The sequence below is a fragment of the Leuciscus leuciscus genome (genome assembly GCF_965113295.1).
Source record: "Leuciscus leuciscus genome assembly, chromosome: 20".
NCBI lineage: Eukaryota > Metazoa > Chordata > Actinopteri > Cypriniformes > Leuciscidae > Leuciscus > Leuciscus leuciscus.
Genome location: NC_138744.1, coordinates 7083538 through 7095998, shown reverse-complemented (window position 1 = coordinate 7095998; position 12461 = coordinate 7083538). Strand labels below are relative to the sequence as shown.

The 12461-nt window shown below is 36.1% G+C and overlaps 1 protein-coding gene across 4 annotated transcripts; it reads left to right on the top strand.

Moving 5' to 3' along the window:
- Positions 1–1167: 1167 nt before the first annotated feature.
- dek (DEK proto-oncogene) lies at positions 1168–11983 on the top strand. Of its 4 annotated transcripts, none has more exons than XM_082149339.1 (13): positions 1168–1237; positions 1778–1991; positions 2186–2394; positions 2494–2588; positions 3635–3755; positions 3881–4174; positions 4332–4454; positions 5320–5442; positions 5819–5941; positions 8230–8341; positions 8535–8680; positions 10899–10967; positions 11056–11983. In XM_082149339.1, the coding sequence occupies exons 2-13, from the start codon at positions 1802–1804 to the stop codon at positions 11065–11067; spliced, it is 1617 nt and encodes a 538-aa protein (XP_082005465.1). In that variant the 5' UTR covers positions 1168–1237; positions 1778–1801; the 3' UTR covers positions 11068–11983. The 4 variants fall into 4 exon arrangements, with proteins under 4 accessions (XP_082005465.1, XP_082005466.1, XP_082005464.1 ...); XM_082149340.1 differs by having other exon boundaries at positions 1182–1233; XM_082149338.1 differs by lacking the exon at positions 1168–1237 and adding an exon at positions 1658–1693.
- Positions 11984–12461: the final 478 nt, after the last annotated feature.

The window sequence follows — 12461 nt, the reverse complement described above, 5'->3', positions numbered from 1 at the left end:
TTGATGGTTCCTTGAAGAACCTTTAAACATTGCACAAAAGGTTCTTTATTTTGGAAAAGGGTTCTTTAGGTTATTAACATGTTCTTCACACTATTTATTTATTTATTTATTTATTTTTAAGAACTGTTCACTGAAAGGTTATCTTAATAGTTATTTCATGTAATCGCTGTGAAAGCACCCCTTTGGAACCTTTATTTTTAAGAGTACACCTATTTGAACATGGGATAAAATGTGCAATTGCTCATTTCACTGCAGGCCTACATATTATAATTGCATAACTGACCATGTGTCAATGAATGAATGAATAAATGAATGAATGAGTAATTACTGAATCAGCAGGTGAGATGGATCATAAATGTGTGGTATGGAGATATGTGGTCAGAATAGAATACTATCTAGGCTCCTTAACTACTCTAACTTACTATCACTATTGCTGTGCGCATAGAAGACTTGTACACAGTGTTGTATTTAGCTATGATCTTTAACATGTTTTTTCTTGATTCCTTATTTGATATCAGTCCTTAATAATGTAACATTTCTACTCAAAATTAAAAATGCTAAATAACTACTTTAATGATTATAAAAAAAGTACTTGCTGAATGAAACATGCAATGTGATTATGTGACAAATGATGCATGCACCAAATGTAGTGAATGCTGTCGAAATGCTATTTTTACTGGTTCACATTATACAATAGCTTTTACTATGTTGCCCCCTGCTGTTAGTAAAAGTAAACTAATCAGATTAATTAATCAGATGTAAAAACTAATGTCAAAACACAATTCCCTTTACAGTGAGAGAACATCATTTCTTAAATATATTTTATGGAAAATAGGCTATTTAAATTAAAATTTCCAGACATTGTGTCTGAACTTGTATCTGGTCCTAAATGAAAGATTATACATTATAAAGTGATCCCAACATTTTTTAATGCCACACATTGAATTTAATCAGCCTCATATGTAACAAAGATGTTAGAGAACGTGTTAAACATGTTACTGACAGGCAGCTTCAGTCACCATACACTTTAATTAGATCTTTGGTCCATGCAACGAAATAAAGTCATACTAATGTGGAAAAACATGGGTGTGTAAAAATGACAGAATTGTATTTTTTTGAGACATGTCCTTTTAATATGAATTTATCCGCGTGGTCACGTGATAGCCCGCCCTTTCTTTTCAAACGCCATGTTTACTGCGCACGTACATCACCACCAATAGGCAGCAACACTCAGTGAGTAACGTTATATCTTTTAAAGTGTGAGCGCATGGGTTTTATTGAGGTTTTATAAACTGTATACTTTTCTCTAAGTTGTGTTTTTACATACACGAAGGCAGGCCTTGTCATGATTTGTTGCAAAAGGGAATATAATTGTGTTTTGGTGAGCAAGTAGGCGGGACAAATAAGCTAACGTTAGTCTTCTGTGCTATCAATCTCTCGCCGCCTAAAAGCTTTAAGTCGGAAGCACATGCATATTGAAAAGTTTGATTTTCACTCACTTTGCTTATATATCTTACATTTTCACCAGTTTACCTTACATTTGGTCGTAATTTTATAGTTTGTTAGCATGCTAAAGGTTTGTGTCTGTGCCTTATACGACTGGGATACAAACACGCGCCAAATTCGTTCTGCAGTAACAGTGCATTCACTGTTGTTGATGTGATATGCGTCGATGAATAGAGGTGTCGTTTGTGTATGTAAATTATATAAGTAATACTACTACTATGATATTCTGTTGAATTTGACGATTACAACACCGTTCTTTTATCTAATCTAGGAATCAACTGAAAAAATTCCAATCATGAGTAAAGAAAATGAAGCTGTCAAGACAGAAGATGTTCCTGATCCTTTCCTGGATGAAAACAGCATAAAAGTAGAAGAGGAGGAGGAGGAGAAAAAGAAGAAGAAAAGGAAGAGGAGTCCATCTGATGATGCAGGGCAGGATGAAGCGGAAAAACCCAAAAGCAAGTCTAAACCCAGAGTCAAATTGTGTAAGTTGAATAATACCAACAATAGATGCCAAATCTATTCTTTCAAGAAATGTTATTCATGATGTCAATTAATGTTAAGCAACATAACTTTGTATTGAGCTTTTATTTAATTGTCATCAGCTCATAAATTAAATGAAGCTTGGATTGCCCACTCAAAAGTTACCATCATTGTCCTTTTGTAATTGTCTTTTCAGTCGAACCTGAAATTCTTGAAGGAAAACGGGAGAAAAAAATCATCCAGAGACTTGATTTAATGGGTAGACAGAAAGAAAAGCTGAAGATTGAGAGTACGGGAAGAGGTGACAAACTGGGAGACATTGCACGGATTAATCACTCCATCGGAAAGCTTAAAGTCCCTCTGCTCAAACCTCTGCATAACATTGTATATGATCGACCCGGAACTGTAAGGTTTAGTTTGAGAACTCGTTTAACAAACAAATGCCCAAAAAACATATGTTACAGATTGATATTAACTTAATAATGCTGATTAATGTTCATACAGGCATTAGCTCTGCGGAAAAATCTTCGGCTATTTAATGGATTTCCTTTTGGGCCGGACAGTGACCTTTACAACAAAAAGGTGGAGAAAGTGAAAAAGTAAGTCTATTTAACTACTTTGGATATATATATACATACACTACCATTCAAAAGTTTGGGGTCATGAAGATTTTTTTAATGTTTTTAAAAGAAGTATCTTCTGCTCACCAAAGCTGCATTTATTTGATAAAAAAAAAAAAAAACAGTAAAAATGCTGTTCTTTTGAACTTTCTATTCATCATAGCATCATGAAATAAAAATGTAAATAACTGTTTTCAACATTGATAATAATCATAAATGTTTCTTGAGCATCAAATCATCATATTAGAATGATTTCTGAAGGATCATGTGACACTGAAGACTGGAGTAATGATGCTGAAAATTCAGCTTTGATCACAGGAATAAATTACACTTTACTGTATATTCAGATAGAAAACAGCTGTTTTAAATTGGAATAATATTTCACAATATTACTGTTTTTGTTTGTATTTTTAATCAAATAAATGCAGCCTTGGTGAGCAGAAGATACTTCTTTTAAAAACATTAAAAATCTTACTGACCCCAAACTTTTGAACGGTAGTGTATATATAAAATGTGTGTGTGTATATATATATATATATATATATATATATATATATATATATATATATATATATATATATATATATGTATATGTGTGTGTGTGTGTATATGTATATAAAAAAAAAATCTGTGGTAAATCAAGGCATGAAAACAGAAATTATTAAATTCTTTTTGCCATGTCCGATGTTGTCCCCACCACTTTATAAAAATAACTCACAGATGTAGCTGTTACAGAGGAAGCATCTTCACCTTAATAAAATTTTTTGGTTGAGATGCATTGATATTTGAATTCTGACCAATGCTGATAAAGAAGCAAGTAAATATACAATATTGGCACATACTCATAAATAAAAATACTGTGTAATGTATATATTTTAGGACAATAATGTTATTTTTGTGAAGTGACGCCATGTGCATGCACGTAATAAAACCATTAGTAGTTTATTCCATCTGATGTGAAGTCCAATAATTAAGTTGTGATTGGTTTAAAGTGGGTGTGATAATGATTTTTGTCTGTCTGGCAGGCTTCAAAAGGGACTGCTCAAAACCATCTGTCAGACTCTTGATCTGGAGAGGACTGGAACGCAAATTGTTCTTTCTGAGAGGATCATGAGATTTCTTGTACAGCCAACCAACTCAGGAAAGGTGAGATCTTTCTTTCTGAACAATAACAATACACATTTAATGCCAATGTACTGCTGGAGATTAAATGTCTGATGAGTTTTTCTTTTGCTGTTTACCAACGACTTTGTTTGTTTTATCCTCTGCAGCCTGTCCTAAAGAAGAAAAAGAAGACGACCAAAGATGCCAAAAGAGAAAAATCTTCATCCAAAAGTAAAAAGCCACAGAAAAAAGTAGAAAGTGGAAAGTCCAAACCCATTGTCTCTGATTCCAGCAGTGATGATGATGATGACGACGACGATGAAGAAGAAGAGAGTAAAGAGAACAGTAAGGGCACTGAGAAGTCAGCCACAGCAAGTCAAAGAAATAAAGACAGTGAAGATAAATCTTCTGATAAAGTGAAAGATTGTATTGCTCCTATAGAAGACAGCGACGAGGAAGAAGTGAGTGAAATGTTTCTTTTGCTTTTCTAGGCGTTATAGTTGACATTGTGTGGTCAAAGATTTGAACAAATTCTCCACATTTATATTGTTCTGACAATCTATAGACAATCATAATACTGTGTTTACATTTGCTTGTGTTTTGTCTGCAAATCAACAGAAATCTCCTCCTCAGAAGAAATCTTCCACTATGAATTCCGCAAAGAAATCTGACCAAAAGTCAGATCAGACTACATCAGATGATAGTGACCAAGATGTTCATGAAGAAAAGACTGTAAAAAAGGTTGGACACAAACACTTACTATTAGTAATTTTTTTTGCATTCTGAAATATCTTTTAAAATTGTTCATATAAATGCAAGCTTATTTGTAAGGATGCACCAGTCATGACTTTTCATGGCTGATTCAAATATTTATAAACACAACTTTAATAGGCGTTAAATGGGGGTAAGAGGAAAAGGTTTGATGGCATTTTCTTTTCTGAAGACAGTCAGTTCCCTTCAAAGATGCATTCATATAAACCCCCACCCTAAATTCAATATTTATATTTTTCTTCCAAAAGTTCAAACATCGTGAGCAGTGAGCTTGTGGTCTCTGGTACAGTATTTCCTCTGCTGGCGCCTCTGTGTTTATCTCTTTGCTTCCATCTTCAGCATGTCCCGTCTCTGGCCTGTGATAATGTCCTGTTTACAGACGTTGCAATATTTCCGCACAAATTACATTTTGGAAAATTATTGCAATGCAGTTTGTGTGCAAGTCCGGAATGGAGATCGGCCAAAAAAAACAAAAACAAAAAGTTTCAATTTATGGGCGCATCTATACTTATTTGAGCCTGTAGTTTTGATATGCTGTAAGTCAGGCATATGTCGGCAACAATGCTGAATAACAATTAGTTCATTTGAAGCTTAATTTGATAACAAAGAAAACTGCTATATCTTTCTGAAGAGTTTTGAACCGCCTCTGAAAGAAATAGCAAATTTACATTTGACACCTTCAGAACATTTCTGAGTTTTAGTTGACACTGGAAATGTGACACACATGACAACGATTTTAACATAAATTCTCCACATTTATGGTTTTATTGTTCAGACCATCTATAGGCAGTCTTACTGTGTTTACATTGCTTGTGTTTTGTCTATAAATCAACAGAAATCTCCCCCGAAGAAGAAATCTTCCACCCTGAAGTCCATGAAGAAATCTGACAAAATGTCAGATGAGACTTCATCAGATGATAGTGACCAAGATGTTCATAAAGACAAGACTGTAAAAAAGGTTGGACACAAACAATTACTACTAGTAATATTTTTGCACTCTGAAATATCTTTTAAAATTGTTGATAATGTCCTGTATACAGACTTTGCAATATTTCCACACAAATTACATTTGGGTAATTATTGCAGTGCAGTTTGTGTGCAAGTCTGTTATAGAGATCAGCCAATTTATGGGCGGTCGACTGGTGCATCTATACTTATTTGAGCTTGTAGGTTTGGTATGCTGTAAGTCAGGCATATGTCAGCAAAAATGCTGAATAACAATTAGGTCATTTGAAGCTTAATTTGATAAAAATTAAAACGATATCTTTCCGAAGAGTTTTGAACTGCAGTCTTACTGTGTTTACATTGCTTGTGTTTTGTCTATAAATCAACAGAAATCTCCCCAGAAGAAGAAATCTTCCACCATGAAGTCCACAAAGAAATCTGACAAAAAGTCAGATCAGACTTCATCAGATGATAGTGACCAAGATGTTCATGAAGACAAGACTGTAAAAAAGGTTTGGACACAAACACTTACTGCTAATATTTTTGAATTCTGAAATTTTGTAACAATTAAAATAAATTCAAGCTCATGTGAGCTTGTAGTTTTAGTATGCTGTTTAAGGGCCCCTATTATGCTATTTTAAAGTTTCCTAATGTTGTTGTGGAGTCTCCTACAACATGTTTACATGCATCAAAGGTCAAAAACCTGTTTAATTTCCTCATAATATACATTTGCACATCATCACATTTTCAATGACTCTCAAACGATTCGTCAAATGAATCAATCTCTAAATCCCACCTTTCCGCGATATACTCTGCTCTGATTGGCCAGACAGCTCAGTCTGTTGTGATTGGCCTACCGTTGAAAACAAAACCGCCCATTGCCATAACAACGTCAGCTCTGCTAGTCCTGAGACTTCCTACACTGTAAACTAAAGACAGTAATGAACAATGACGTTGATTTTACCATATCAATGCGAGCGCGAGTCCGATGATGAAACACTGGAAGAACTGTTATTCAACCGGAACCTCCATCGCAAGGACGGCTCGAGCAGGACGTTTCTCAGTGATACACTACTCAGTTTGAGGTACATTATATGAGATGTTGCAACTGTAATTCCTCACCATCAGCATTAACAAGTGTATGTCCATCAACAAACCGATTATTTTACTTGTACTAATTTATTTACAGAGTTTTTTTCTAATATATTGCGGTGAACACTAGCCTGGCTAACGTCAGACCTCTTTCTCATTGAGACGTGGTCTGGGAACCGCATGTTCATTTTCTTGTATTTGAGGCGTGGTTTACGAATGCCCAGAGCCATTTATTGGGCGCTACGAATGTCTATCAAATGCGCCTGTACGTAGCTCATAGCCAATCGTTTAAATTCTACCAGATGACGTATGTAGAGCGACAGAAATTCGACGAGGAAGAAGACGAAATAAACGTGCGTTCTAAACTACTTAGAACACTATCTAAGGCTGCACCGAGAGGTAACTTCGCGTCTGCTGCCATTTTGGATCCATAGATATAAACAAACTGCTTCGGTGTGTCGCATAGACGTCGTCATCGTCTTGCTGCTCCCTCCCCGTTCTGTGATTGGTCCCCTCGCTGAGGCGAAAATCTGGTCCATGGTATCCAGGCTGCCTAGCAGCGTGAATAAAATCGCGCTGCGCTCAAGGCGGCATGGGGAAACCCAGGCTAGGTGAACACGTGGAAACTGTATCAATAACAGTGCATGTATACAATATACATTAGCCAAGCTCTAGAGTGAATGATCTGATGTAACATAAACGTTGGTAAAACAAATATTTCCTCAAAGTAGTGAGATAGACAGACAATCTGCATTAATAGACACAGTTTTAGGTAATCGTGGCCCACAACTGATTAGCAGAAGAATTTCAGTAAGACAGTAATAATGTCAGTTAGCAGGAGACCTACACAATATAAAACTCAAAACTAAGTATTTTGAAAACCATCTTTCAAGAGCAAGCGGGTTGTGAATCCTGCATTGAACTCCGAGATTTGAGAAGCAGTCGTCAGTGAAATAAAGGGAACACAGCAAAAGTTTAGGATTATACTGCTGTGATATCATGGGAAAGATGAATTTTAACCACTGATTCTTCACATGCTCGTCCTTGGGGCAGTGAAAAAAAAACTGGCTTTACCTTCACATTGTAGAGCACAGCGTCTTCTCGACATTATGCTATCCAGGATCCACAGGAATCAGCTGCAGTGTTTGAGGTTCAAGTTTTCCCTGGTGTCTGCGCGCAATAAGTGGGTGGGCAATATGCTAATGTTTCGTCTTGATGTCACAACGAAACGGCTTATGACTCGTTTGAAAAACAATTCATTTCATTGACTCAGTCTCGACTCTTACTTTTGAAAGACAATAACTTTATATACGGTGCACTTTCAGATTTAAAACTTTGCAGGATGTTTTCATGCACTTAGAGCTATGTTACACACTACATGAAAGGTCATTTTCAAAAATCCATAATAGGGACCCTTTAAATCAGGCCTGTATCCGCAGAAATGCTAATTAACAGTTAGTTCATTTGAAGCTTAATTTGATGATAACGAAACCTGCTATATCTTTCTGAAGAGTTTTGAACCGCTTCTGTCAGAAATGGCAAAATTTTATTTGACACTATAACAAGTACATTTGTAGCACTTTAGATTTATAGATCTGCTGATGCTCCAGAAATGTGTTGTTATTCCAACTGTTTTTCTTTCTCGCAGTTAGATACCTATTTGATAATTGCATTCAAACTGACATCATAATTGACAACTTTTTTCTAGACAATCAAGAAGCCTGCGGCAAAGAGAAAAGCTCCAGCAAAGCCTGTCCCTAAAACCAAGAAAGCTGACAGCAGCAGCAACCGAAGGAAAAAGATGGCAAGCAAGATCAAGGGTAATAATGCAGAAAATTCTTCCGGATGCAATACCAAAAGTTCAAATCTAATCTTTTTTTTCTTTTTTTTTTTTTCTTTTTCTAGAATTAAAATGACATGCAATCCTTTAGCATCATATCAAAACTGTAACTAGACACTTTGGTTTTGCAAAGTGCTAAAATATTATTTATCATGCTGTATTTTTCCTTCCAGATGAAAGTGAAAGCTCTGATGATGATCTGCCATTGATCAAGATGCTTAAAAAACCACCAACTGATGACCAGTTGAAGGAGGCGATCCAGGATCTCCTGAAAGATGCGAACTTGGAGGAAGTTACAATGAAGCAGATTACCCGACAAGTATGTTATTTCACAGCATTTATCGGGGACAAAATGGCTTATTTTGAGAGCAGGGTTTGTACGGTCAGGAAAAACCTGGAAAAGTCATGGAATTTTAAAATAAGAATTGCCAAGGCCTGGAAAAGTTTTGGAAAAATAAATAAACCCTGAATGTTTTGGAAAAGTCATGGAAATTTGTTTGACAAATATCTGTATAATAGAATATTGATTTCAAATATCAACAGTGTTCAACATTGGCTACGTTTACATGCAACCAAATAATCCGTTAGTAATCGGATTGATGGCTCAATCGGACTGAAAAGCCTTCAGCCTTCGATCCGAATGAAATTTCGATCGGATTGAAAGGGGTGGTTTATTCCTTTTCTAATCCGATCGAGAGGGCATGTAAACACTTGATCGGATTGAAAACCTAAACTGAAAGGACTGCGCATGTGCAATGACGCTGAAATAGCGTAATGACCATAGACTGTAAAAAAATATGGACGTAGTGTCCGTGACGTCACCCGTAGGTTTCTGAAGAGCATTTTTGAAGCCTAAAGTGGGCGGAGCCGGCCGTCGCCATCTTGGCCTTGCGTCACTCCCGGATAACAGAAAATAGGCAAACAGGCGGGGCGTGAGTGGAGCTAAGAAGCCTGGCCATAGATATGAGCCTGGCTATCTGAAATCACCTAGCTCGACGTGATCGAGTTAGCTGATGATGTAAAGCCAATTAAAAGTTCCTATTTTTGCCCTTCGAAATATTATAATAGTTAAAAGACATGGCTACAAGTGAGACTGTGTATTACTTCGAGAGTGTTTGTGCGTGACAGTGACATGTGCATAACGTTACATGTCAGTCACTCTTTCATGGTCCCTCAGCGCGGCATCGCTCAAGTTCGTAGAGAGCTTATTCAGTCCATTTTAAATTCTGATTTTGGCCGCCTCTCAAATTGGTTAAACCGTTAAACCATAGATATATTGCCTTTGAAGTGCAAGTAAATGCGCTAGAAAATCCGCGCTCATTCATGTGCATTTAATGCACGGACGGAGAAAGCGCCGACGCCTGCATGATTTCATCTGACAGTATAAGCATATTATAATCCATCTGTTCCATGATAGCAGAACGAACGAGCCTTTATTGACGTTTTAAATTTGAAAACCCCAAAAAGCAAAGAAATTGTCAGACATCCATCCATGTTCACAGAGGAAAACAACTGAAATACAGCGCTGGTTGTTCTCTCAAACGATAACGACGGAATCCAAAGACGTGGGCTTTGTACCCAAGTATTAAATTTTATGAAATAATCCCGAAAAAAAGCACAAACACTGCAGAGAAGGCAAGTTCAGCAGCTAACATTTGCTGAGGTGAAGTGACGGCTAGTAACAGCAGACAAACGGCTAGCATTGACAGCGGCAATCCATCTGTCACTCAAGTGGCCAAACCCTTAAATTTAAATATTAATCAACTAAACGGACGAGTTATAAAAAAATTCACCCCCCTCACAGTTGTTATGAAGGGCAAAATTAGCTGTATAGACCAAAGCCACATAGAGATCCAGGCTGTAAACATGTTTTTTTCTGCTGTAAAGTTGGTAATTTTAACATGAGGGAGATACAGATTTGACTCACTTCTGCAGCCAGGCCAAGCGGCCAGTTAATGAATTGCAGTTTAACTCACTTCCGTGTTGGTTTCAAGAGAGAGACGGGGAGGTTGCCGCTTGGTAATGACGTATGATGCGCTGGACAACTACTATGGATTCTCATCCACAGACGACAGGGAGGGACATTTTTACAGCGTTATGAATAAGCAGCACGGCACAAAGGTTCATATGCTCATTGTCTCCAAATTATGACCAGAAATGGATAAGTATTAAGTCTGCTGTTTAAACAAGTAAAGATCAAATGTAGGAGAATGGTTATTATGCACAAACCGTGCATGTCAAAAAATCTATTCCGATTTGAAGCTTGTGACATATCAACACACACATCAACCCGATCACATGTTTAGCGTTAATGTAAACACTACGTTCGGATTCATCAATCGGAATGAATTCAGTCCGATTGAAAGAAAAGTTGTGCATGTAAACGTAGCCAGTGATTCTCAGAAATCGCTTTCTGCACCTTAAAGTTCATGCAGGTGTAGTTCACCACAATAGATATGAACATGTTCCTCTAAAGTTTGACAACCTTAAAAGTTTCCAAATCATTTTATAACTTTTGAACTTCCTCTTTGTTGTAGGTTTATGACAAGTATCCAGACTTTGATCTGACCAGCAGAAAGGAATTTATCCGGGTTACAGTTAAAAGTGTAAGTACCTCCAAAGTGATAATCCAGTATTTTATAATCGATTGGTCAATAAGAAGCTGTTATAATGGGTACATTTCTTGTTTTTCAGTTGATATCATGAAGTGAAGAGAAGAAAATGCCTTATTTAAAAGGACAGCAAGGGTGAAGATCGTATACAAGACTTGATTTTCATTACACTGTTCACAGTTGTGTAGTTTTTATTTTTATTTTATACAAGGTGTCTCAACTTTCCAGCAAATTCTGCTTTTTCGAATTTTAAAAAGTATTTTCTAAAGTTCACATTTGACAGCGACTGATTTAGTTTGTTGAAATATACCACATTTTTTTAAATATTTTTTTTTCCCACTTACTTTTTTAATGGCTCATAGCATACATATTCACTAAATTGCATTTTGACAGTCTTAGAAAAGACTGGCTGTGGCCTGCAATTACATTACAGTTGATGTTGCCAAGATATCGTACGCAATATTTAAAAATGTATTTGGTACCTGTTATTAGCGCTGGGTTTCATTTTTGAGGTCCTGAATGCTGATTTGCAAAAATGAAACTTATTTAGAAATTAATGTTTTTGTCAAAAAAAAAAATTTCCAGCATGCAATTTGAAAGTGTCACCTTCCATTTCAGTGTTGTGCTTAGAATAATTTGGGGTTTTAATACTAATTTGTAAAGAGCGAAAAACATTTAACATCTTTTTTTTTTTATTGTTGTTTCATTTTTGTTTTTGTAAATATGCTTTGCATGTTCAGTTTTCTTTCCTATATTTTTAATACTAGTCATAATGATCAAACATAACTTAAATCCGTATCTTAAATGTAATTCGTACCTGCAGGTCTGTATTGTAGATTAGGTTCTCTGATAGGACAAGAGTTAAGTTTGATCTGTTGTATACACTGACCTCAGTAACAGTTTTATCAGTTATCATCCATCATATTACTCTGTGATAATGCATCACAAAAACTACAAAACAGAAACGAAGATGTTTATTTTGTAATAAATTGATTTTTCATAGAATATAACCTGTCTGTTTCTTAAGACTACGGTTCAGTTGCCACTTTTTGATGGTGTTTCCACATTTTTATGTCACAGTTAAAACAATTGAATGTGTTACTCAACCTTTTGGACTCGAAGGTCATCCATTGTCAACCCAATTCAGCTATAATTATGACAAAGATGCTTGTTTTTAATTATTTGATTTCCAAGGTTTATTGACATTGTATGATCAAATATACCTCCGAGGAACTTAAAAAAAATAGAAAAAATACTGTTCCCTGACCGGGAATCGAACCCGGGCCGCGGCGGTGAGAGCGCCGAATCCTAACCACTAGACCACCAGGGAATGTAATATTTCGCAAGTAATAATAGAGCTTTTAAAAGAAATCAGTATCTGGACTAAAAAAATACTATCCTATCCTTCAACTACGTTAAGCCATCAAAAACTGTCCGAAGCCTCATGATTGTAAAGGACCACTGTTTAAATGCACCTGCCGGAAAACA

Coding starts and splice junctions, on each gene's coding strand:
- dek (XM_082149338.1), top strand. CDS start 1,673: ATGAATAGAGGTGTCGTTTGT. Junction 1,992..2,185: donor TAAACCCAGAGTCAAATTGT/GTAAGTTGAATA, acceptor TTGTCTTTTCAG/TCGAACCTGAAATTCTTGAA. Junction 8,342..8,534: donor GATGGCAAGCAAGATCAAGG/GTAATAATGCAG, acceptor TTTTCCTTCCAG/ATGAAAGTGAAAGCTCTGAT.